The sequence below is a fragment of the Macaca mulatta genome, chromosome 16 (assembly GCF_049350105.2).
Source record: "Macaca mulatta isolate MMU2019108-1 chromosome 16, T2T-MMU8v2.0, whole genome shotgun sequence".
NCBI lineage: Eukaryota > Metazoa > Chordata > Mammalia > Primates > Cercopithecidae > Macaca > Macaca mulatta.
Window position 1 is genome coordinate 5,379,271 of NC_133421.1, and position 23,962 is coordinate 5,403,232.

Sequence of the window (23,962 nt, forward strand, 5' to 3'; positions counted from 1 at the left end):
TCAAAAAAAAAAAAAAATAATTAATTAAAGGTAAATAAAATACAAATTTCATTTCCTTGGCTGCATATTTCCACCCAGGCCACCTGTGGCTTTTGGGTACCCTATTGGACAGCATAAAGAATGTTTCCATCATTCCAGAGTGTTCTACTGGGCGGCACTGGTCTAGACCGAGCATGGTGACTGGGTGGGGAATGCTGCCCAGAGATCCTACCTGGCTATAAGTCCAGGCCTGAAGTCATGCCCACAGTAGGGCCCTCCACACAGTCTCGGTCGAGACCCTTCTCCCCTCTTTGGGATTCCCCCAGATCTCCCTCCTGGCACAGCCAGCCCCTTCCTCCCCACTGTTTCACGAGGCCACCCTGGGGTTCTCTACTTGTCCCACTGCCAGGCCTCTCACAGCCGTGGAGGGTTGGGAAGAGTGCCAATGTTCAGGGCTGTGCCAAGATGGCAGCCCATGGACAGAGGTGAGCTGACCTCTCCACCCAGAGCTGACCCTGCTGGGCTCAGGGTGTATGAGTCGGCTCACTGGTCCCCACCAGCCGATCAAGAGGGATCTCAGAGATTGCCCAGCTCAGTCCCACATTTCACAGACGAGCACACTGTGTTCCAGAGAGGTCTGGAAAAAAAGCATGGACAGCAGAGGTTTGTCCTCATTTCCTTTATTGTACTCCACCCCTTGCTTCTCCCAGACCTTCTGTTCAGACACAGCCAGGCAGGTCTTGGGAGCTGGGGCCGAGCCACAGGCAGGGAGCCCAGGATTTGGCTGGGGCTCCCACCCCAACCCGAGGTAGCTGAGTAAGGATTCATGGCTAGGAGGGCTGTCCTGGCCTGGCACGCTTGGAGAGAAGCCTTTCCCTATGGAGGTGACATGGCACGGACCATGTGTATGTGCTTGGGGGTGTAGGTGTGTGCAGATGGTTGTGTTTGCAGGGCCCAGGCTGTTCACATACAGTGTGGAAGGACGCTGTGTGCACGTGGGTGGTGTGTACACTGGGTTGTGTGCAGGAGACACCGTGTGGCACGTGAGCACACAACACACACGCTGAAGGTGTTTGAGACCCTGTTCAGTGTCTGCGCCCGCCAGGCAGTGCAGGCTCAGGGCTGAGTCTGACTCCTGCTCAGGAGCTTAGAGTTAGAAAGTTCCAGGACAGCACTTCTTAAACTTCGGTCCCAGAATGGCCTAGGGAGTTTGCCATCCACGCGGATCATATGGCCAGCCCTGGAGCCTTTGGTTCAGGAGGTCTGCGGTGGGCCCAGGAGCTTGCATTGTCAGTGAGTTCTCCAGGGAACCCCAAGGCCAGGAAGAAACAGGACTCAAGCAGGGCTGTCTAATAGAACTTTCTTCGATGGTGAAAATGCCCTGAGCTGTCCAGTATGGCAGCCACTAGCCACGTGTGTCTACTGAGCAGTTGAAATGTGGCTAGTTCAACTGAGGAACTGAATTTTGTGTTTCATTTGATTTTATTTTAGTTTAATTTAGTCACCTATGGTTACTGACTGCCACATTGGAGAGCCCAGATCTAGAGAAATGGAGGCAGCGGGTTGGATAATGAGGGTCCAGAGAGAGAAGCACAAAGCTAGGGTACAGGTGTGTGGGAGGGCCCTGCCCAGCCCCAGCCCTTCCCCACCAGGAGCGGCTGAGGCTGGGGTAGGGCTCCACTAGGGGGTGTGGAGTTGGAGCCAGAGCTCAGATTTGCACAGGTCTCTCCTAGTATGCACCCTGAGCTTCTGGCAAACTGCTATCTGCCTGGCTGAGAGGGTAGGAGACTTCCTGGGGAGGCCCCTCTGCCCTGGCTGGGACCCACCAGAGCCCCAGGCTGGAGCCTCACGCTGCATCCAGTCAGGAGTCCCAGGCTGACCATCAGGATGTCCTCATGTTCTCCTGCAGGCCCAGGGTGGAGCCGGTGGCTGCGAGGTCACGCTCATCCTGTGTGTGTGGGGCAAGGGTTGCGGGATACAAGTCAGCGCTGGGGAAGCAGCTGCGCACAACCCCCACCCCAACACCGACACACGCGCCAGAGGCCTTTGGAGGGCCTGGTGCAGGGGCTTCTCTTACCGCCCCTGGCCCCATGTCCTCAGCGTACTTGAACTTCTTTTGCTTGTAGTAGTGTCTCTTGGGCAGGATGTGGAGCAGCAGCAGGTCACAGAGAACTGTGGCCTGGGGTCAGGGCAGGGCATGGAGACAGCGTGGGAATCCGGGGCGGGTACAGGGCCCTCCACATCCCACCTCAGTCCCTGGCGGTGTGGCCCCGGCTGGATCCGACCTCACTGGAGGCCAGTTTCCTGGAGGGTGGATGAGGCCCTGCAGGACCCTCAGGGGACCAAGATGGTTCCACCCCAACTCTGTCCTGCCCCAGCTCTGGGCCTTGGTTTTTTTAGATCTACCATGGGTGGTGGGGTGGGCAGCCGCTGGCTCAAACATGAGAGACGGGTAGGGTCAAGTTTCAGGGTGAGGCACGTGCTGCTGCTACTGAGTTGTGGAAGAGGAGGGGCCGACCCCAGCATGGTGACCCGGTGACCCCAGCGCTTACCACCCCAAAGATGCCAATTCCAGAGCCGATGGTGGTCATCGTGGGGATGATGTCAAACTTCCCAGCCTGGTGGCAGGACCCAGGGAGAGAAGGGTTAACCGTTGGAAGGGGCCCAGCTGGAAAAGGCCGGACCTGGGACAAGGGGACTTCCCACCTTCGGCTGTGAACTGTGCCCCCTCTGACTCTACATGGGCCACCAGCTGCGGGTCAGTAGACTTGGGTTTTGACCTTGGCTCTGCCTCCCTGGGCCCAGGGAGACTGTGGGGGAGGCATGGCCACAGGTTGCAAAGCCCTGCCCTGGACATGCCCCACGCCCCATCTGTTATTATAAGTAAAACTGCTGAGTGAACCCACCCAATCTCCCGTCGTCTATAACTGTAGACGCCCAGAGGTACTCACAGGAGCTGAGAATGCATCTCAGCTGCCACCACCCTCATGCTGGACACTCACCTTGCCGTCCACCAGGATGTCAAAGCGAATCCCAAACACCTTGAAGAGGTGACGGTGGTTGGTCCCGTTCTCCACAAAGTGCCTGGCAAACCTTGGGGAAGGGATCAGGCGGCAGGAGGGTGATGCAGGGGACTGTCTTGGGTCTGGGGTCCTTAGCGCATCAGGGATGCAGGAGCTTTAGTGGTCTCTGAATACAGCCCCATCCCCAAACCCGGGCAGGATCCCAGGCCTCATTCTAGCAAAGCTGTACTCAACTCTTGCCCCAACTCCTTTTTTATTTTTATTTATTTATTTATTGTGAGACGGAGTCTCGCGCTGTCACCAGGCTGAATGGAGTGCAGTGGCAAGATCTCGGCTCACCGCAACCTCTGCCTCCCGGGTTCAAGTGATTCTCCTGCCTCAGCCTCCCGAGTAGCTGGGACTATAGGCACGTGCCACCACGCCCAGCTAATTTTTGTACTTTTAGTAGAGACAGGGTTTCACCATATTGGCCAGGATGGTCTCGATCTCTTGACCTCGTGATCTGCCTGCCTTGGCCTCCCAACATGCTGGGATTACAGGTGTGAGCCACCGTGCCCAGCCCCAACTCCTTTTTGTTTGTTTGTTTGTTTGTTTCTAAGAGATGGGGTCTCATTCTGTCACCCAGGCTGGAGTGCAGTAGTATTATCACAACTCACTGCAGCCTCAGATTCCTGGTCTCAAAGCAATCCTCCCACCTCAGCCTCCCAAGATACCTTGATTACAGGTGTGGGTGCTGTGCGCAGCCATTGCTCCAGCTCCCAATGTCAGCAGTTTCCCCAGCTAGTCCTGGCCGGTGGGCCTCGAGGGGTCTGAGACCCAGGGACAGGGGATCTGAGACTTCAATATCTTGCTCCCTGCTGGCTTCCTGCATGGCCACCCAGGCGGAATGGGAGCTGCCCAGGACCCTCTGCTCCCCGCTGGGGACACTTTCTCAGGCCTGCAGGGTTCTGGGAGTGGAAAAGCCCGCAGGACCACAAGGAAGAACGTGCTGCTGGGGGCCTGGCAGATACCTGAAGTTGAAGCCTGGGGAGAGATTTTTCTCCTCATACAGCCCATGGAACTCATAGATGGGTTTGCAGTGTCGTACGTGCCAGTCCAGGTCACAGTGCCAGTCGATGGTGATGCCAACCACTCCGCCCTGCCAAGGGCACACGTAGTTAAGATCTGGGATTTCGGGATCAAAAACCCCCATCTCAGCCCGGCACGGTGGCTCACACCTGTAATCTCAGCACTTTGGGAGGCCGAGGCAGGTGGATCATCTGAGGCCAGGAATTCAAGACCAGTCTGGTTCACATAGTGAAAACCTGTCTCTACTAAAAATACAAAAATTAGCCAGGTGTGTTGGTTCACGCCTGTAATCCCAGCTACTCGGGAGGCTGAGTTAGGACAATCACTTGAACCTGAGAGGCGGAGGTTGCAGTGAGCCAAGATGTGTCACTGCACTCTAGCCTGGGCAACAGAGCCAGACTCCGTCTCAAAGACAAAGACAAGCAAAAACCCCATCTCAGAGCTGGTACCAGCACTCTTTCAAGAACAGAACATTTTGGAGCCGGGCGCAGTGGCTCGCGCCTGTAATGCCAGCACTTTGGGAGGCTGAGGTGGGCAGATCACTTGAGATCAGAAGTTTGAGATCAGCCTGACCAACATGGTGAAACCTGTCTCTACTAAAAAATACAAAAATTAGCTGGGCATGGTGTCGGGCACCTGTAATCCCAGCTACTTGGAAGGCTGAGGCAGGAGAATTGCTTGAACCTGAGAGGCAGAGGTTGTTATGAGCCAAGATCATGCCGTTGCACTCCAGCCTGGGCAACAAAGCAAAACTCTGTCTCAAAAAAATCAACAACAACAATTAAAAAAAAAAAAAACTGAACATTTTTTATTTAAGAAAAGATACTGAGAAGCTGTTTTGGGGTAGAGGTCCTGCCACCCTCACTGGCCTTCCTTCCCATTACCCTCCACACTCCAGCTCTCTGATAATTTCATTTGTATTTATTTATTAATTATTTATTTATTTTCGCCCTGCTCTTGTAGCCCAGCTATGTCCTTGTTATTCCCTTCTGTTTCACTCTATGTGTTTCCTTTGGGAACATTTCTCGCTTTATAATCATAAGTTTGTTTAGTGTGATTATGTATTAACCCATCTCCTCCAAGACTGAGCTCCAGGAGGACGAAGCTATCTGTCTCATTCATCACCAACTCCTGAGTTCCCGGCACAGGTCACAGTGCGGGAGGCAAGCAGTTACTGCATTAATTAAAGATGGAATCTGTCAAGATGTGGACTGAGAAGAAAACATTTGAGAAAGCGAAGCTCCTCTGGGCAAGGCAAGTAACAGGTGGAGATGGGCTGAGCAACAGAAGAGCTGGAAGGTGGTCAGAGAAGAGGGCAGGGAGCTGGGCAACTTGGCAGGAGCCTAGTACTGAGAAGTTCCCAGCTGAAGATGGCAGGGAGACGCTTCCTTCCTTCCTTCCTTCCTTCCTTCCTTCCTTCCTTCCTTCCTTCCTTCCTTCCTTCCTTCCTTCCTTCCTTCCCTCCCTCCCTCCCTCCCTCCCTCCCTCCCTCCCTCCCTCCTTCCTTCCTTCCTTCCTTCCTTCCTTCCTTCCTTCCTTTTTTTGAGACAGAGTCTTGCTCTGTCGCCCAGGCTGGAGTGTAGTAGTGCGATCTCAGCTCACTGCAACCTCTACCTCCCAGGTTCAAGCGACTCTCCTGCCTCAGCCTCCTGAGTAGCTGGGATTAAAGGCACACGCCATCACGCCCGGCTAATTTTTTGTATTTTAAGTAGAGATGGGGTTTCACCGTGTTAGCCGGGATGGTCTCAATCTCCTGACCTCGTGATCTGCCCGCCTCGGTCTCCCAAAGTGCTGAGATTACAGGCGTGAGCCACCACGCCCGGCCCTGATGGCAGGGAGGTTTTTAGAACAGGGAGGTCTAACATTCAGCACATGTGTTGCTTTGGTGTGAACCCCCTCCAGGGGTCAGGAACCTGAGGCCCATGGGCCGGATCATGGCCAGGTTCATTGTTTGCATCTTGTCTGTGGCTGCCCTTGCCCTTCCACAGCAGACTTGGGTAGTTGGCACAGAGCCCATATAGCCGGCAAAGCTGAAAATAGTTCCTCTCTGGCCCTCGAAAGAAAAGTTTGCTGACCTCCCTTGTAGACAGACAAATGTGTCGTGAGTAGGTTATTTTGGTAACATCACAGAAAAGGGATTGATTTAGTTCCTGAATAGGCAACTGCGAGAGCAGGACTAATAAGGAACACGTGCTGACAGGTGTATAGACTTCCCACGTGCCAGGCAGCGAGGCACGCCAGGCACACCGCGTCAACTCACTTGACCCTCGGGACGACTCCACGAGACTGGCACCATTATTGCTCCCCGCTTGGTGGGTCCAAAAACTCAGACCCACTGAAGTGAAGAGACTTGTCTGAGTTCATACTGCTCATTTGGGGCAGAGCTGGGATTTGAACCCAGTCAGATAGTTCTGTGCTCGTAGGGACCGCTTCTCCGGAATCCCAGGTGACTGTGAGGATCGCAGGGCACAGGATTTCTCAGGGCCATAGGCTATAGGATTCAAGCTGCTTTTTTTTTGTTTGTTTGTTTTTTGAGATGGAGTCGCTCTGTCGCCCAGGCTACAGTGCAGTGGCGTGATCTCGACTCACTGCAACCTCCACCTCCTGGGTTCAAGCGACTCTCCTGCATCAGCCTCCTGAGTAGCTGGGATTACAGGTGCCTGCCACCACACCCAGATACTTTTTGTATTTTTTTTTTTTGGACAGAGTCTTGCTCTGTCACCCAGGCTGGAGTGCAGTGGCACGATCTCAGCTCACTGCAACCTCTGTCTCCCAGGTTTAAGCGATTCTCCTGTCTCAGACTCCCGAGTAGCTGGGATTATAGGCACATGCCACAACGCCTGGCTAATTTTTTTGTATTTTTAGTAGAGATGGGGTTTTACCATGTTGGTCAGGCTGGTTTCGAACTCCTGACCTCAGGTGATCTGCCCACCTTGGCCTCCCAAAGTGCTAGGATTACAGGCGTGAGCCACCACGCCAGGCCATTAATTATTTTTTGAGACAGAGTCTCATGTTGTTGCCCAGGCTGGAGTGCAGTGGCACCATCTTGGCTCACTACAACCTCCACTTCCAGGGTTCAAGTGATCCTTGTGCCTCAGTCTCCCAAGTAGCTGGGATTACAGGTGCCCGCCACCACACACCTGGCTATTTTTTTTTTTTTTTTGTATTTTAGTAGAGATGGGGTTTCACCATATTGGTCAGGCTGGTCTCGAACTCCTGACCTCAGGTGATCCGCCCACCTTGGCCTCCCAAAGTGCTGGGATTACAGGCGTGAGCCACTGCGAGCCACTGCGCCCGGCCAATTTTTGTTTTTGTTTTTTTTTTGCTTTTGGAGATGGAGTCTTGCTCCATTGCCCAGGCTGGAGTGCAGTGGCGCAATCTTGGCTCACTGCAACCTCCGCCTCCCGGGTTCAAGTGATTCTCCTGCCTCAGCCTCCCTAGTAGCTGGGATTACAGGCGTGCGTCACCATGCCCAGCTAATTTTTGTATTTTTAGTAGAGATTTTTGTATATTTGGTAGAGAAGGAGGTTTCACCATGTTGGCCAGACTGGTCTCGAATTCCTGGCCTCAAGTGATCCACCCGCCTCTGGGGGTATTATAGGCATGACCCACCGTACCTGACCAAGCTGCTTTTATCTAGTTTTTTTTTTTTTTTTTAAGCAGGACATCAACAAACATCCAGATGACAAGGTTTGCCCACATCCGTTCATTCTGGACACCTTCTTTGTGCCAGTTCCATGCCAGGACCCGCTGAAGACATGGATCTGACCTTCAGGGGGCCCCAGTATCAGGGGACAGACCCATAATATACTCAGCCCTCACCAAGGAGACTTGGGAGGATGCACTGGGCCTGAAATGCCGTTATCAGGATCCTGCGGCCCAGCCCTCCCCACCTGCCTGGCACCATGCCCCATACCTTCTCAGCCAGGCTGCTGAAGTTCTGGCCTGACTCTTGCACCACGTAGCCAAGCTGGAAGACTGGGCACAGGGGGTGCAGGGTCTTGTGATAGAGGCAGGTCTTCATGTAAGCGGCATTCACCTCTTCCACCAAGTTGCGCCTATGGAGGTGGAAGGTGTTGACAGCAGCTGTGTGTCATCCGGGAGGGTGCGCGCCACGCCCCAAAGCCTGGGGACCCCTCACAGGCTCCGCAATGCCCCTTTGATTCCTTCCATGCCAGCAGGAATGGAGATGGAGGGAGACAGAGACTGTGGAGAGCTCCCGGAGCAGCCTCGGCCAGCCACCTGCATTTCTGCCCTAGTTTCTCACGCACCTGTTGACCTTGAAGCGTGGGAAGCTGATGCTGTTCTTGATGAAAAGAGTGAAGTTCTCGGCCTCTCGAAGAAGGGCAGGGCTGGAGGACACCACACTCACTCACCGCCCCTTCCCAGGAGGCCCCCTGTGTGTCCCACACAGAGCTTGGCATAGCAGGGGGTGGGCCGAGCCTCCGGGACCCGCCTGCAGCCCTGGGCCGGCGGAGGGGTGGGTGTGCTCTAAGGTGGCCGGGACCCAGGGGAGTCTTTGGCCTAGGTTGTGCGGATGGGGTGACGGTGGGGTCAGAAAAAGGGGTCAAGATCCTTTCTAGACCCAGGCCCCCCTCTGTCTGGCCTGGGACCCTGTTCTTAGCTCCCTGGAAGGTCAGACTGTTACCGCGGGATGTCATCATCCACCTCCACCGGGCACCAGCCAAAGATCTCACACGTCTTCAAGGTGTCGTTGAAGGCCACACACTTGCCCGTGCGGATGCCTGGAGCCAGAGAGAAACCCCTGGGTGCCTGCACTAAACTGGGGTGTAGAGGAGGCTGCCCCAGGCCCCTTCCCCAGGAGCCCCCAGTGACGGGCCACTCGAGCAAAGGAGCCGAGGACAGACACGTGGCTGGGTCCGGGACGGGCAGGCCAAGCCTGGGCGGGGAGGAGAGAGGGCTGGAGGGAGTCCCTCCCGGAACCCGCCTCAGCGGTGTGGGGAGAGGCAGGTCAGCACCAAGCTGGGCCTGCAGGACGCCAGGGCCTGCAGCCGGGGGACTGTGGAGGGACAGGAGGAGGCTGACCCCTTACCTTGGGCCTTCCTCTTGGCCTTCCCAGGGGTACAGCCACTGTCATCCTTGCATATGCCCCCTTCTGGGTGCTGGGGGAGGTGAAAGCTGCTGGCCACAGGCCCCTTGGGTGGGGTCCTGAGAAGAGCCCCTCCCGCCCCCAGGACCCTAGGGAGAGCGTGGGGCAGAGTCTCAGACCTCTCTGGAGTGACACCTGCTCACAGCCTCCTTCCCCCGTTTCCCCCCAACACTGCTCTGCCGAGGCCCCCCCCGCCGGGCTCATGCCCAGCCGCCCACTGTCAATGTCAGCTGGGCGGTGGGGGTGGGCACAGTCTCGGCACCCTGCCTGGTATGCTGGGCGGGAAGGCTTAGCTCTGCAAGGGTTGACAGTTACTGTGTGTGAATATATGCCCGAGTTTGCATCACCGTGGCCCCTGCAGGAAGGCTCTCTGGCATCCTCTCAGTGCCCATGGAGACTGTCTGCAGGTCATTTTCCCCCGTGAGTCCGAGAACGGGGCTGGCGGGCAGAAGTTCTCACCTCTGCGCAGTAGCCTTGAGTCTGCTTTGGGGTCACGATGAAATTGGTCATGACCACGAAGGAATTGTCACCCTAGAAGAGGGGCAGGGGGAGGGCAGGGGGAGGGCAGGGTGGGCTGGGAGAACAGCCTCAAGGGCCCCAACGCTGCCCCAGCAGGACCCTAGAGACCACAGGACACGCAGCAGCCACCACACCCCCTGCCACCCACATGGGGTGATATCACCAGGGCTGCCTCTGCCCGGCAGAGGTCCAGAGAGAAAGAGGAGCTGGGCTGGTCCCACCCAGCTCTGAGACAGGCCCTGCGAGGGGAAGGCGCAGCCCTGAGTCAGCTCACCTGGGCTGGGAAGACGTAGTCAGCCACGTCCCAGACCTGGGGGCCGAGGCCAGGGAGCTGGGTCACGGCCAGGCCCTTGAGTTTCACAGACACACTGCTGATGAGGCCGCTAGAGGTCTGGTAGCCCTTCTCGTAGAGGAACACCCACCTGTGCGGGTAGGGGACAGAGCGGGGGACGGAGGGGGAGCTGTGGTTCTGGCACCAGCTGGACCCGTCACATCCTTTCCCGTGCCCTCCCCAGTTGTGCCTCTGAACCACCATCTGCTCCTAAAGCACCTGGCTTGGGCTGAAGGCAGGACAACCTCCCGTGCCTCCCCCTGCTGGCCTGGGCCTGAAGTGCCACGGTGCTTTCGCTATGGAAATGCTAATTCTGGCCGGGCATGTCATCCCAGCACTTTGGGAGGTCGAGGTGGGTGGATCCCCTGAGGTCAGAAGTTTGAGACCGGCTTGGCCAACATGGTGAAACCCTGTCTCTACTAAAAATACAAAAAGTAGCTTGGCCTGGTGTCAGGCGCCTGTAATCCCAGCTACTTGGGAGGCTGAGGCAGGAGAATCACTTGAACCCAGGAACCGGAGGTTGCAGTGAGCTGAGATTGCACCATTGCACTCCAGCCTGGGCAACAAGAGCAAAACTCTGTTTAAAAAAAAAAAAGAAAGAGAGAGAGAAAGAAACAAAAATGCTAATTCAAATACTCTTTCCAATCCTTTTCCAAGAACAGAGTTTGCTGGGTGCTGGAGGCCAAGCCTCTCAGACCCCAATCCTTCCCAGGGTGCCTCTCCTTCCAGAGGTCCCAGCAGAGCACGAAGGCTGAGAATATACTCTTCAATGCCTAACAGTCTGGGTCTAAATCCCAGGTCCACTACTTACTGTGGGATTTAGGGTAAGTTATTCAATCCCCCTGTGCTTCAGTTTCCTCATCTGTAAAATGGGAATAACGACGGTACTTCTTTATTTTATTTTATTTTATTTTATTTTATTTTTTTAAGACGGAGTCTCGCTCTGTCACCCAGGCTGGAGTTCAATGGTGTGATCTCAGCTCACTGCAACCTCCCTCTCCGGGGTTCAAGCGATTCTCCTGTCTCAGCCTCCTGAGTAGCTGGGATTACAGGCATACGCCACCGTACCCAGCTAATTTTTTGTATTTTGAGATGGGGTTTCACCATGTTGGCCAGGATGGTCTCAATCTCTCGACCTTGTGATCCGCCCGCCTCGGCCTCTCAAAGTGCTGGGATTACAGGCATGAGCCACCGCGCCCGGCCAACAATGGTATTTCTTGTAGTGATCAAATGAGTGAGTTCATACGTGTAGAAACACTCAGAATGGGAATGGCACAGAATAAATGCAGTATAGACATTAGTTGTTATTATGATCCAGCCATACTGGGACCCCCTGGGAGACAGCGGGGAAAACAGAGCAGGGAAGTGGTCCTCTCCAGGGCTTGCAGCGTCCAGCCCCTCGGTCGGGGCACTGTGGGAGTGGCTCAGTCGGGAGGTTTTCCAGCTTTCTTGGGAAATTCTGGCCTTGCCTTCCCAGCGTTGAGCAGTCCTGTTCCTTTGGGTTCTCCACTTCCAGTCTGGAAGTTTCCATGTGGCTAACCTTCCTCTTAGCCCCAGGAGTTGGGCAGATGACCAAGGCTTGCCAATCAATGTTCCATCCCCCTAGTAACGGTGACGGGTCTAAGGACACGCACATGACCTGGGGAGTTTCAGCAACGAGGCCAGGACTTTTCTGGGAATTGCCAGGAAAGAAACATCCTGTCTACCGAGTGGCTAAGCAGGGCGGCTGCTAGACGAAAACTATGGTAGTCATCTTTGCCGCCTTCTGAAGAGAGCAATCCTGACAATGAAGCTCACCTAGAGGAAAGCCAGGCCAGGAGATAGAGAGGGGCAGAATCCTGACGAGGCTCTTTGAGCACCTGGATTCAGCCATACCTGAAGCACAGTTGAAAAATCTACCTCTGGACTTTTCAGTTATGTAAACCAATAAATGTCCTTCCTTTATTTAAACCCTTGGATTTGGTTTCTGTTGCTTGCAAATGGAATAGTCCTGGATAACTCTCCTCTCCAGGCTGTGGCCCCTTCCTCGAGGAAAGACTCTTCGTGGAGATTCAGGGTAGTCTGTGTGTGTGCGCGCGCGTGTGTGTGTGTGTGTTGGGATATGGGGTGTGTGGCTGTATACCTCCAGGGCAAATCTGTGAGTGCACCTGTGGCCAGATATGTCATCTCCCCCCACTCCTTACCCTAACCCAAGCTCACCTGTCCAAGGGGAGCTCAAAGTAATGGACTCTCTTCTCCTTCCCCCAGGTCTCTGGTAACAGAACTCTCCAGGCCTCTTAGTCCCAGAGTCTCCTGTCTCCCCGCTGCAGGCCCCAGGGAGTCCACCCACCAATGTCCTTTTCTTTCTTCTCACGGTCTACCCACCTCTTCTCCAAGCCCCCTTTCACCTTGGAACTGGGGCCAAGCCACACGCTTCCGAAGCCTAAGCTTGGTCACTGCTGCCCCCTGCAGGTCCCAGAGAGCAACAGGTGAGGCATGACAAAGGTCCCTGATCCTCAGCGTCCTGAGTCTGTCCCGCTGTCTCCAGCCCCATCCGGGAGAGCGAGGGCATCGTCCATCCCCGCCCACCCTCCTTGGGCCCCTTCCTCCAGGAAGGCCTCTGGTTCTGTGTCCAAGCCAGAAGGAGCTGGTGCAGGGGAGAGGGGGAGCTTCTCCATGTCCTGAACCCCTTTATGGGACAGGCCTCCCTCTTGGCACCCCCAGCCCCAACGGGTTAGCAACATTTCTATCTTTACCCAAGACCAACTTATAACAGAGAAGCTGAGGCCTGCAGGAGTGGCAGTCCCAAGTGTCCCCACACTTGAGGCACCCAGCCCAGGACTCATCCCACCTCCACTGAGCAGCACTGGCTTCGACGTGTCTCCCAGGAGGCAGAGCACACAGGGCAGACAGAGCCACCTGGAGCCCACATGCTGGGACTGATGAACTCAGCGTGCGTCTGTGTCTGCCCTTGGGGCTGCTGGTCTTGAGAGTCGAAGGGAAAGGTCGGTCAAATCTGGCATTCATGACCTCAACTCTGGTGATAATAGAATGACTATGGGCCGGGCGCGGTGGCTCATGCCTGTAATCCCAGCACTTTGGGAGGCCAAGGTGGGTGGATCACCTGAGGTCAGGAGTTCAAGACCAGCCTGGCCAACACGATGAAACCCCGTCTCTACTAAAAATACAAAAATTAGCTGGGCGTGGTGGCGGGCACCTGTAATCCCAGCTGCTCGGGAGGCTGAGACAGAGACTCGCTTGAACCTGGGAGGCGGAGGTTGCAGTGAGCCGAGATCGCGCTCTGCACTCCAGCCTGGGCGACAAAGTGAGACTCTGTTGTCTCAAAACAGACAAACAAACAAAAATAATAGAATGACTGTGGTGCCGGGCCCACTCCTCCAAAGCCATGCCTTGGTCGAGCTTTGTTGTCACCACCCTGGGAAGACAACCAAGAGGGCCTGATGTCAGACACAGGCATCTTCGGAAGCCTATCCGCTTCCAGAAATAACCCTCGCCATGCTTTCTACCTTGTCATCGGCAAGGCTCTCCGATGGCCTTCTCGTGGAAGCGGCCACGTGTGGAGTGGCTGAGGGTCAGGTGCCAGCCCTGCTGCTTCCCAGCTGTGTGGCTTCAGGTTAGAGACTGCACCTCTCTGAGCCCCGGTTTTCTCAATAAAACAGAGGTGAGGCCACCTGCCTCAAAGGCGCTGCTTACTCAATAAGTGCTTAGTGAAGCCCTAGCACATACTCAGCCTGGGCCTCAGGAGACAGAATCATCTAGGTAAGTGTTTGAGGGAAGCTTCTATGAGTTCTTTTTTTTTTTGAGATGGAGTGTCAGTCTATCACCCAGGCTGGAGTGCAGTGGCGCGATCTCGGCTCATTGCAACTTCTGCCTCCTGGGTTCAGGTTGGTCTCGAACTCCTGACCTCAGGTGTTCTGCCTGCCTCGGCCTCCTAAAGTGCTGGGATTACAGGCGTGAACCACTGCGCCCGGCCTCTATGAGCTCTTCTGTTTAGTGGTTAGTACTTGGCATGGAAATAGATCTCGCAGGCTGGACACAGTGGCTCACGCCTGGAATCCCAGCACTTTGGGAGGCCAAGGCGGGTGGATCGCCTGAGGTTAGGAGTTGAAGACCAGCCTGGCCAACATGGTAAAACCCCATCTCTACTAAAAATACAAAAATTAGCACTCAGTGGGCACATATAATGAAAACCTCCCATTTTCACTGTTCTCTGTTCCTCCCTCACACATTCCTCTTTCAATGTCAATCCGCCCCCATTCCCTGAGTGAGCTGCGTCAGACATGCTGTGTCCCCAGAATTCTATCTCCAGACTGCACTCTCCCCTGAGATTCAATTCCATACATTCAGTCATTCAACAAACATGAGCCAGGAATTCTAGCACTTTAGGAGGCTGAGGCAGGAGGATTGCCTGAGGCCAAGAGTTAGAGACCAGCCTGGGCAACATAGCAACACCCTGTCTCTACTTAAAAACAAAAACAAACACATATTTATCCAGCCCTTATTAATGTGCCTAACACTGTTGAACAAAACAAACACGAAAGTGAACAAAACAAACAAAAATCTCACAGTCAAGGGTCTTACACAGATGCTCCTCGAATTACGATGGGGCTATAACCTGATACACTCATCCTGAGTCAAAAAGCCTCTTAATCCCCCCAATAAACCCACCATAAAGTCAAAAAATCCTAAGTCAAACCACGCTAAGTCCAGATGCTCCTCAACTTACAATGTGATGATGTCCTGATAAAGTATCTGTTTTTTTTGAGGCAGAGTCTCACTCTATCTCCCAGGCTGAAGTGCAATGGCGTGATCTTGGCTCACTGCAGCCTCTACCTCCAGGGTTCAAGCGATTCTCCTCCCTTAGCCTCCTGAGTAGCTGGGATAACAGGCGTACGCCACCACACCTGGCTAATTTTTGTATTTTTAGTAGAGACGGGGTTTCACCATGTTGGCCAGGCTGGTCTTGAACTCCTGACCTCAGGTGATCCACCTTCCCAAAGTGCTGGGATTACAGGCGTGAGCCACTGTGTCTGGCCTGCAAGATCTATTTCCATGCCAAGTACTAACCACTAAACAGACAGAAATTCAACTGGATCAACCTGAACTGTTCATCTCCCTTTAGAACTTGTTCCCCTGTGTCCTCATCATGGAGAATGGTTCTGTCCTCACCCTATCACCCAGGCTCAATACCTGGGCAGCACCCTCACAGCCACCCTCCCCATCATGCCCACATTGGTTGGGTCCCCTAGTCCTTCCTGGCCTCCCTCAGCTTTCATCTAAGGACCCAGAGTGCTGGTTGTGGGAAGACTGAGACATTGGAGGAGCTGGAGCAGGTGCGGGGGCAGCTCTGGCGTGGGTTGGGAGGACTGGCCAGGTGGCTGGTGGGACACAGGGTGTGGCCATGGGCCACAGGCAGGAGTTGACCAGAGGGGGCGTGTGCTGTCAGGGAGCAGCAGCCCTGGGGAGGGGCACGAGCAGACTCCAGGCTCAGAATTGGGGCCCACCCTGAGGCCCCCATGCAACCTGCAGACAAGTCGAGGAGCATCTGGGCAAGTTCCTTGAGTGCAGGATCTTGGTTTGTTTTGTTCACTTCTGTATTTTTAGTGTCTGGAACAGTGCTTGGCGCATAATAGGGGCTCGATAAACACCTGTGTGGTGAATGACTAACTGAATGTGGAACTGAATCTCAGGCCAACGATTTGTGTTTTTAATTTTTTTTTTTTGAGACGGAGCCTCGCTCTGCCGCCCAGGCTGAAGTACAGTGGCGCGATCTCGGCTCACTGCAAGCTCTGCCTCTCGAGTTCATGCCGTTCTCCTGCCTCAGCCTCCAGAGTAGCTGGGACTACAGGTGCCCGCCACCACACCCGGCTAATTTTTTGTATTTTTAGTAGAGACAGGGTTTCACCATGTTAACCAGATGGTCTCAGTCTCCTGACCTCATGATCCACCTGCCTCGGCCTCCCAAAGTGCTGGGATTAGAGGCATGAGCCACCACACCTGGCCAAATTATTTTATTTTTATTGCTATTTATTTATTTTTGAGACAGGGCATCACTCTGTCCTTCAGGCTGGAGTGCACTGGTGCAGTCACGGCTCACTGCAGCCTCAACTTTCCAGGCTCACGTGATCCTCCCATCTCAGCCTCCTGAGTAGCTGGGACTGACTACAGGCACGCACCACCACACCCAGCTATTTTTTTTTTTTTTTCAGATACAGGGCCTCACTGTGTTGGCCAGGCTGGTCTTGGACCCCTGAGCTCAAGTGATCCGCTCACTTTGGTCTCCCAAAGTGCTGGGTTTTCAGACATGCACCACTGCACCCGGCCTGTTTTTCTTTCTTTCTTTTTTTTTTTTTTTGAATACGTCACCAATCTCTAAAAACCAAGAAGTTTCTTTCATGCATAAATCTCACTTCCCACTTCTCTGGAGATGTCAGAAGCTCTGGGCTGTGCTAGGTGTCACGTGCTGCGGCGACGATGGGTAGAAGCTGAGCAGGGGCCGCCCCAGGCGTGAGGCCTGCCAGGGTGACAACATCTGTCACCTGTGTTCACTGCCTCTGCCTTGGGTACAGTCCCGTCCTCCCTTCCCATCCCTACGGCCTCTTCACAGCCGTCCTGCCTCTGGTCCTCACGCTCAACCCTGCCTGCCCCAGGCCCTCCCCTGCTAGACATCCTTCTTTGGCTTCCTTCTGCCTGCAGGAGAAATCCCTGCACCTCAGCATGGTGTTCAAAGGCCTTCGCCATCGCCCCTGCTTGCCCTATCACATCCTCTCCCTTGGGCTCCTTTTATGCCCCCTTCAGCCTAGTCCCAGTGACTCTCTATTCTTCTCCGGCCCCAGGACCTTGGTTCACACTCTGCTTCCTGACAGGAGAACCTGGAAGTGGTGGACACACAACCAGGCTCCTCCAATCAGGGCATTCCGTTTCCTTGACCACAATGATTGATTGGTTCTGGGGTGGGCACGGGACCCGACCCTGTCCGATAAGAGTTGAGCCTGAGACTTTTGCTGGAGCTCTGGAGAAGGAGCAGCTCTTGTGCCTCAGGAGTGGCTAAGCTGGTGAGATGTCAGCTTGGAGCTGCTGGTCACCATGTCACCACCATGAAGACAGAGAACCTGCCTGAGAATGACGCTTCCACAGAAGAAAGAAGAGCCAGAAAAGGGAGACAGGTCCTGGACAGTTTCTTTTGAGAACCAAGACTGGACCCGTGAGAATTCCTCATCTCCTCTCCCCTCTAAACCTTACTCCTCCCATGTCTTCATCCTGGAGGATCCAGCCAGGCCTGAAGCCCACACTGATTTTTCAGTTACCTAAACTACCCGATACTCCCACCCTTTCTTTTATTTATGTATTCATTTATTTGTTTATTTATTTATTTTGAGATGGAGTCTCACTCTGTTGCCCGGGCTGGCCTGCAGTGGCACAATCTCGGCTCACTGCAACCTCCACCTCCCGGGTTCAATCAATTCTTCTGCTTCAGCCTCCCAAGTAGCTGAGATTACAGATGTCCGCCACCACACCCAGCTAATTTTTGTATTTTTAGTAGAGACGGGTTTTCACCATGTTGGCCAGGCTGGTCTCGAACTCCTGACCTCAAGTGATCCACCACCTTGGCCTCCCAGACTGCTGAGATTACAGGTGTGAGCCAACGCACCCGGCCCACCCTTCCTTCTAAATCCGGTTTGATTGGGCTTTTCGGGAACCAAAGGAGTCTAGCTAATTCACCTTCAGTTCCTCCCTCTCCCTCTCTCCATTCCATGTTCCACCTCTGTTCCCTGGCACAGCACCAAGCATGGAGAAGATGCTGAAGAAATGGTCCCTGGATGTGTTTCTCCCAGCAATAACTTCTATCCATCCTTCTCCCTGATTGGTGCACTCTGATCTCCACTTGGAGATCTCAGAACATGTGATTTCAAGAGGTCTGTGTGGAGGCGCAGGGGATGAGTGAGGACTTAGTTGAGAAGAGACCCAGAGGGACTGGAGAGAAAGCTGAAAGCAGCCCAGCCCAGCCCAGCCCACAGCCCCCAGGCCTTTGCTTATGGCTGGTTCCATCAGTGTGACACCTCCTCCAGGAAGGCCTCCTAGGTTTCCTCCCCGAGCAACATTCACAAATCCTTGGGGAAGCTCCTCTATGCTGCAGCAAAACTAGCCCTCTCCTTTCCTTGTCCCAGTGTGCCCCTAGCATGGCCTGCTGGGCCACAGATAACAGCCCATTGCCTGTACACTGCCAGAGACAGAGAGCTCATCACCTCTTTGGGGAGAGCTCTGAGACCATCTTTTTATTTATTTATTTTATTTTATTTATTTGTTGTTATTATTATTTATTTATTTATTTATTTATTTATTTTTTTGAGACAGAGTCTCGCTCTGTCGCCCAGGCTGGAGTGCAGTGGCACGATCTCCACTCACTGCAAACTCCGCCTCCTGGGTTCACGCCATTCTCCTGCCTCAGCCTCCCGAGTAGCTGGGACTACAGGCGCCCGCCATCATGCCCAGCTAATTTTGGTATTTTTAGTAGAGACGGGGTTTCACTGTGTTAGCCAGGATGGTCTCGATCTCCTGACCTTGTGATCCGCCCGCCTCGGCCTCCCAAAGTGCTGGGATTACAGGTGTGAGCCACCGCGCCCGGCCTATTTACTATTTTTGAGACAGAGCCTCGCTCTGTCACCCATGCTGGAGTGCAATGGGGTGATCTCAGCTCCACTCCGCCTCCCGGGTTTAAGTGATTCTCCTGCCTCAGCTTCCTGAGTAGCTGGGACCACAGGCGCGCATTACCACACCCGACTAATTTTTTTTTTTTTTTTTGCAGACCAAGTTTCACTGTTGTTGCCCAGTCTGGAGTGCAGAAGTGTGATCTTGGCTCACCACAACCTCCACCTCCCGGGTTCAAGCGATTCTCCTGCCTCAGCGCCCCCAGTAGCTGGGATTACAGGTGCCCGCCACCACGCCTGGCTAATTTTGTATTTTTTAGTAGAGATGGGGTAAGGCTGGTCTCGAACTTGTTGGTAAGGCTGGTCTGCATGTTGGTAAGGCTGGTCTCGAACTTCCAACCTCAGGGGATCTGCCCGCCTCGGCCTCCCAAAGTGCTGGGATTACAGGCGTGAGCCACTGCACCCGGCCTTAACTGAGACCATCTTCACTGGATCTGAAAGAGGGTCAGCTCAGTTCAGCCTTCTGGTCTTAGGCCCACTCACTGCCTGCACTTGCCCGGGATCTCCTGGAGGAGCACGACTAGCAGAGACCACAGCCTCAGTTTTCCGCCTCAGAGTCTGTGTTCTCGGCATCTCAGCCTCTCTGTTCAGCCTCAGTAACTCTGTCCATCTCTGAGTCTCGGAACCTCCCTCCCTTCGTCTGAGCTGTGCTCCAGCATTTGTCCCTCTGTCCAGGTCTGTCTCTGTGTCCCCCCATCCCCCACCCAGGCTTTGCCCCGTGTCTGGGACGCAGGGGCCTGGCTGGCCTCTCATGCTCCTTTCCATCCCCCGGCACTGCCTACAGGATCGGACATGAAAGCAAAGCCCTCCCCAGGAAACAGCAAAGTGCTGAGGGGAGTGCACTTTAGGGGGGTTCCCTGCAACCCGTGCCCCATGGGCCGGTTAGGAAGCTGAGCCCGGAGATGCCAAGGCCAAGTCCAGGCTGGCACTGTGGGCAAACTTGGGTTTGCCGCTGTGGGTTCCCGGCTGAGGTCAGCGCAGTACTGGGCAGTGGCCAGACGAGGGCACAAGAGACAGCAGGTGCCACAGCCAGAGCAGGAGCTGGGAGCCTGAGCCTGCAGCCCTCGGGGTTGCTGGTGATGAGGGACCCTGCCTTCCTTCCGTCCTCTGCTGTGTGACGTGGGCAGGCCAGTGCCCTCTCTCTGAGGATGTTTCCTTTCCAGAATATCAAGGCTGACTTTGGAGTCATGCAGGTGGGTTCAAATCCTGGTTAGCCTCGTATTAAGCTGTGAGATCCTGGCTAAATCCCTGTGGCCCTGAGGCCCACAGACACCGAGAAGGGCCACATCCATTTGGAACCTGATTAGACGGTCTGGGGAGGGAAGACGGGCAGGAGGGCGGTAGTGAGGTCCCCGTCACTGGAGGTATAGGTTCCCAGCTGGGCAGCAGCTTGGGGCATAGGCTGGGAATGGGAGGGTCCCTCCTACGCTGACAGCCTGTGACCCACACACAGGAGGGACCTGGTGCCCCTCACACCTGCAGATCTGACAGCAGGACTAGGGAGATGCAGGGACAGAGAGAGGACCATCTTCCCCCAGCGTCTTCCAGCAAGGGTAGGCTGGGCCTGAGCAGACAGCCTCTCTCTTCCAGGGAAGGTCAGGAGTGACGCTAATGGTGGACTTCTGGCCCGTCCTGTGCCTGGCATCCCATCATCAGTGCCCAGTAGAAAGGATCCCAGCCCCCTGTGATGGTGAGGAAGGAGAAGGCACAGCAGAGGCCTGGGGGTCAGGGGGGCTCAGCTCCAACCCCGGGTTTGCTGCTGACTTGCTGTGGACCTGGAAACCCCACTGCCCCCTCTGGGCCTGTTTCCCTCCCAAGCTCGAACACCATCGCAGATGTCGGATTAGTCTCTGAACAAGAGAGAGGAGAGGCCAAGGCTGGGGCCTGGCCCTGGGCCCACCTGGAGAGCTCTGAGGTTTTGGGGACTAGTGGGACAGAGGGAGGGCTCTTTTGGATGCCAGAAGTTTCAGGGGGACTAGGACTCCGTGGTCCTTGTGTGGGCCCTGGGTCTGCCTGCCCTGGACTCCATTGAGCAGTTCTGGTTTGGAAACACAGTAAAAATGGGGAGGGCAGAGCCCTCAGAATCACACGGCAAAGGTAGGCAAGGGCTACTGGGCACCCCCAGACCCCCGGCAGGGCTGAGCCCCCTCCAGGAACCCTCTGCACAGTCACTACGAGTGGACAAGATGCACCACACACAGGGGACACACATCAGCCACCCAGACACTTGACCCCAGGGCAGACATGGGCACAGCCATGTGCACACACAAGGGTACCCACATGTGAGCACCCAGCCCCAGGGACACACACCCAGACACACATGGGCACAGAGCTGCATACGCACACTCACAAGTGTGCCCGCCTCTGCCGGGCCTGCCTTGGCTCCCGAGACAACCAGACTGCAGGAGCGTCCCATGCTGCCCCTGATTCTGCACTCCCGGCCCAGCGGGACAGGTCCAGAGATGCCCAGAAAGGAACTATCATCCCTGGGACCAGAACCCATCTCTGTCCTCTGCCTGACTTGCCAACATTAAGGCACCAGGTATTCAGAATGTGAGGGTTTCTCTGCTCCAAGGGCCCCAAACATCCCTGGATGTCCCTCGCTTAGGCAGGGAAGGTGGCAGACCTGTCATATGGGGTGACAGGTAGGGGGTGTGGCCTCTGTGTCGGTGGCAGCCTGGTGTGGCCTCTGTGTCGGTGGCAGCCTGGTGTGGCCTCTGTGTGGACGTGGCCTCTGTGTCAGTGGCAGCCTGGTTTGTCAGGCGGTCAGAGGTCGAGGACTCAGTGGCTGTGGTTGGTGGGGCCCTGGCCCTGAACACCACTAACCACTCAAAGGAACCGTAACACTGAGCTGGCTCCTTGGAACCCAGAGACTCTGCCTCCTGTCCACCGAAGGCCCAGGGGCAGGGCTTCCCCGCCGGCCTCGTCCCCATCTCCACGGTGAGTTGGCAGGATTTTCCATTCCCGCACAGTGGCTTGCCAGGAAGGCCTTCCACTGGATGGAGAGGAAGAGGGGCACGCAAGGGATCTCAGAGTCTGGAGGACAGGCCGGGGGTAGAGGCTGGTGCAGGCAGGCAGGCAGCGGGAGGGGCCCGGACTCACCCGATGACGTAGACCAGGACCACCAGCTGGATCAGTCGGAAGATAACGCCCACCTTCTTGTTGCGTACCAGCACCATGCGGGGGGTGTCATACTCAAAGAGGAAGGTGGCCAGCTCCTCCTGGAACCGCCGTGCCATGGTGGGCCGGCTGGGGCTCAGAACCGAGCCCCCTGCACGGCCGCTGCTCTCAGGGTGAGCCGGGTGCCACCACCCACGTTGATGACAGAGCTTCTGGGGGCTTCCTGGCCCCTTGGGAAGAGCGGGGCAGTGCAGATGGGGCCAGAGGACAGCAGCCAGAGGTCAGCTGGAGGCACTTGGGTTGGAGAGAGAATCCCTGGGCGGTCAGAGCAGCTCTTGGCCCCTGGAAGGCAATAGACTGCAGACCAGCCTCGCCCATGGACAAATAAATTCCCAAAGATAGACGGGGCGGGGCTGGTGGGGCCACCCAGGCCCAGCCCCACTGCCCCTCCTGGCTCTGCGCGGGCCCTGTTGGGCCTCCGGAAACAGGAGTTATTGGCAGGAAACCACAGGCCACCCGTCACAGGGGCAAAGATAAAGCTCTCAGCCGACTCCTCAAGTTATCTTCCCCCCAAAACCTGGCAAGATGGAGCTCTGGCCAGGGCCTGGGGGAAGCTGGAGTGTCCTCAGGTTCAGAGCCTCCCCCCAATTCCCCTCCACTGCCAAAATCAGACATCCATCCCCAGACCCCATCTCCATCCACCACCCTCCACCCTCCCCCGCCAGGGTTGGCTGCTCCGACCCCGGGGGCCTGCAGCAAGCAGGGCAGAGAGGAAGGAGGCTCTGAGTTCCAGCCTGGCCTGTGCCCGGTCAACCTCAGTGCTGAGCTGGCGTCTCCATGCCCCACCTCTCCTCTCCCACCATCTGTCCTGCCAGGGCCACCATCAGAGGGAGAGAGGTAGCAGGTGCCCAGACAAGGCAAGCACCACGTCAGTCACGGGGACCCAAGACCAGCGGACAGAGCCTGACCTTGGCGATCCCTGGCTCTGCCACTTCTTGGCTGTGGGGGTGGGTGTCACCTCGCCTCTCCGAGCCTCTGCCTCCTTGTCTGTACATTGGGGTGAACTGGGGTAATGAGGACTATTCCTTCTAGGTCGAGGCTCACAGGGGATGGGTCTCAGCAACATGGGACAGAGAACTGGAGGCCACCATCGAGTGTGGGGCACAGCACCTCTGCTGTCCCTCCCTTCCCTTCCCAACCCCCGGCTCGGCTCTGAACACAAGGGTTTGGGGTGGGCAGGGGGGCCCAGAGCTGGAGGCTTCACCAGCCCCTCCCCTCGTTTTGAAGGTGAGGAGACCAAGCTCAGAGAAGAGAAATGAGTTGCCCAGGCTCACCCAGGGTGGTACTGGAGGTTCAAGCTGGAAGCAGGGGCCTCCCTGGCCAGCCCCCGCGCCCCCATCTTCCGAGCTGCCCCACCCTTAAGGCTGATAAGGCGTCTTCTTCCTGGTGAGCCATGAGCTGGAAGTGGTCCGGGCAGGGAGCCAGGCCTGGGGCTGGGCATCCCGGCAGCCTGTCTGAATGGGGGTCACCCACAGAGGGCTGCCGTGGCCCCTTCCGGCACCCAGGTCAGTCTCTGCTTGTCGAGCAGATCAGCCTCATCCCTCGCGGAGTTTCTGCTGATCCAGTGGTGTCACGGGCTTCTCTAAAGAAAATCCAGGGCCGGGCGTGGTGGCTCACGCCTGTAATCCCAGCACTTTGGGAGGCCGAGGCGGGCGGATCACAAGGTCAGGAGATGGAGACCACAGTGAAACCCCGTCTCTACTAAAAATACAAAAAATTAGCCGGGCACGGTGGCGGGCGCCTGTAGTCCCAGCTACTCAGGAGGCTGAGGCAGGAGAATGGCGTGAACCCAGGAGGCGGAGCTTGCAGTGAGCCGAGATCGCGCCACTGCACTCCAGCCTGGGCAACAGCGTGAGACTCCGTCTCAAAAAAAAAAAAAAAAAAGAAAATCCAGAGGCCGGGCGCGGTGGCTCAAGCCTATAATCCCAGCACTTTGGGAGGCCGAGACAGGCGGATCACGAGGTCAGGATATCAAGACCATCCTGGCTAACCCGGTGAAACCCCGTCTCTACTAAAAAATACAAAAAACTAGCCAGGCGAGGTG

At 55.7% G+C, this 23,962-nt stretch overlaps 1 protein-coding gene across 2 annotated transcripts; it reads right to left on the minus strand.

Annotated features, from left to right (window-relative positions):
- Nucleotides 1–643: 643 nt before the first annotated feature.
- P2RX1 (purinergic receptor P2X 1) lies at nt 644–23,687 on the minus strand. Of its 2 annotated transcripts, XM_077970067.1 has the most exons (13): nt 23,193–23,687; nt 21,841–22,200; nt 9,974–10,121; nt 9,640–9,711; nt 9,124–9,193; nt 8,719–8,815; nt 8,342–8,422; nt 7,987–8,128; nt 4,013–4,140; nt 2,982–3,072; nt 2,532–2,597; nt 2,057–2,158; nt 644–1,927 (listed from the first exon to the last, which is right to left on the minus strand). In XM_077970067.1, the coding sequence occupies exons 2-13, from the start codon at nt 21,975–21,977 to the stop codon at nt 1,862–1,864; spliced, it is 1,200 nt and encodes a 399-aa protein (XP_077826193.1). In that variant the 5' UTR covers nt 21,978–22,200; nt 23,193–23,687; the 3' UTR covers nt 644–1,861. The 2 variants fall into 2 exon arrangements, with proteins under 2 accessions (XP_077826193.1, XP_077826194.1); XM_077970068.1 differs by lacking the exon at nt 23,193–23,687 and having other exon boundaries at nt 8,342–8,371; nt 21,841–22,273.
- Nucleotides 23,688–23,962: the final 275 nt, after the last annotated feature.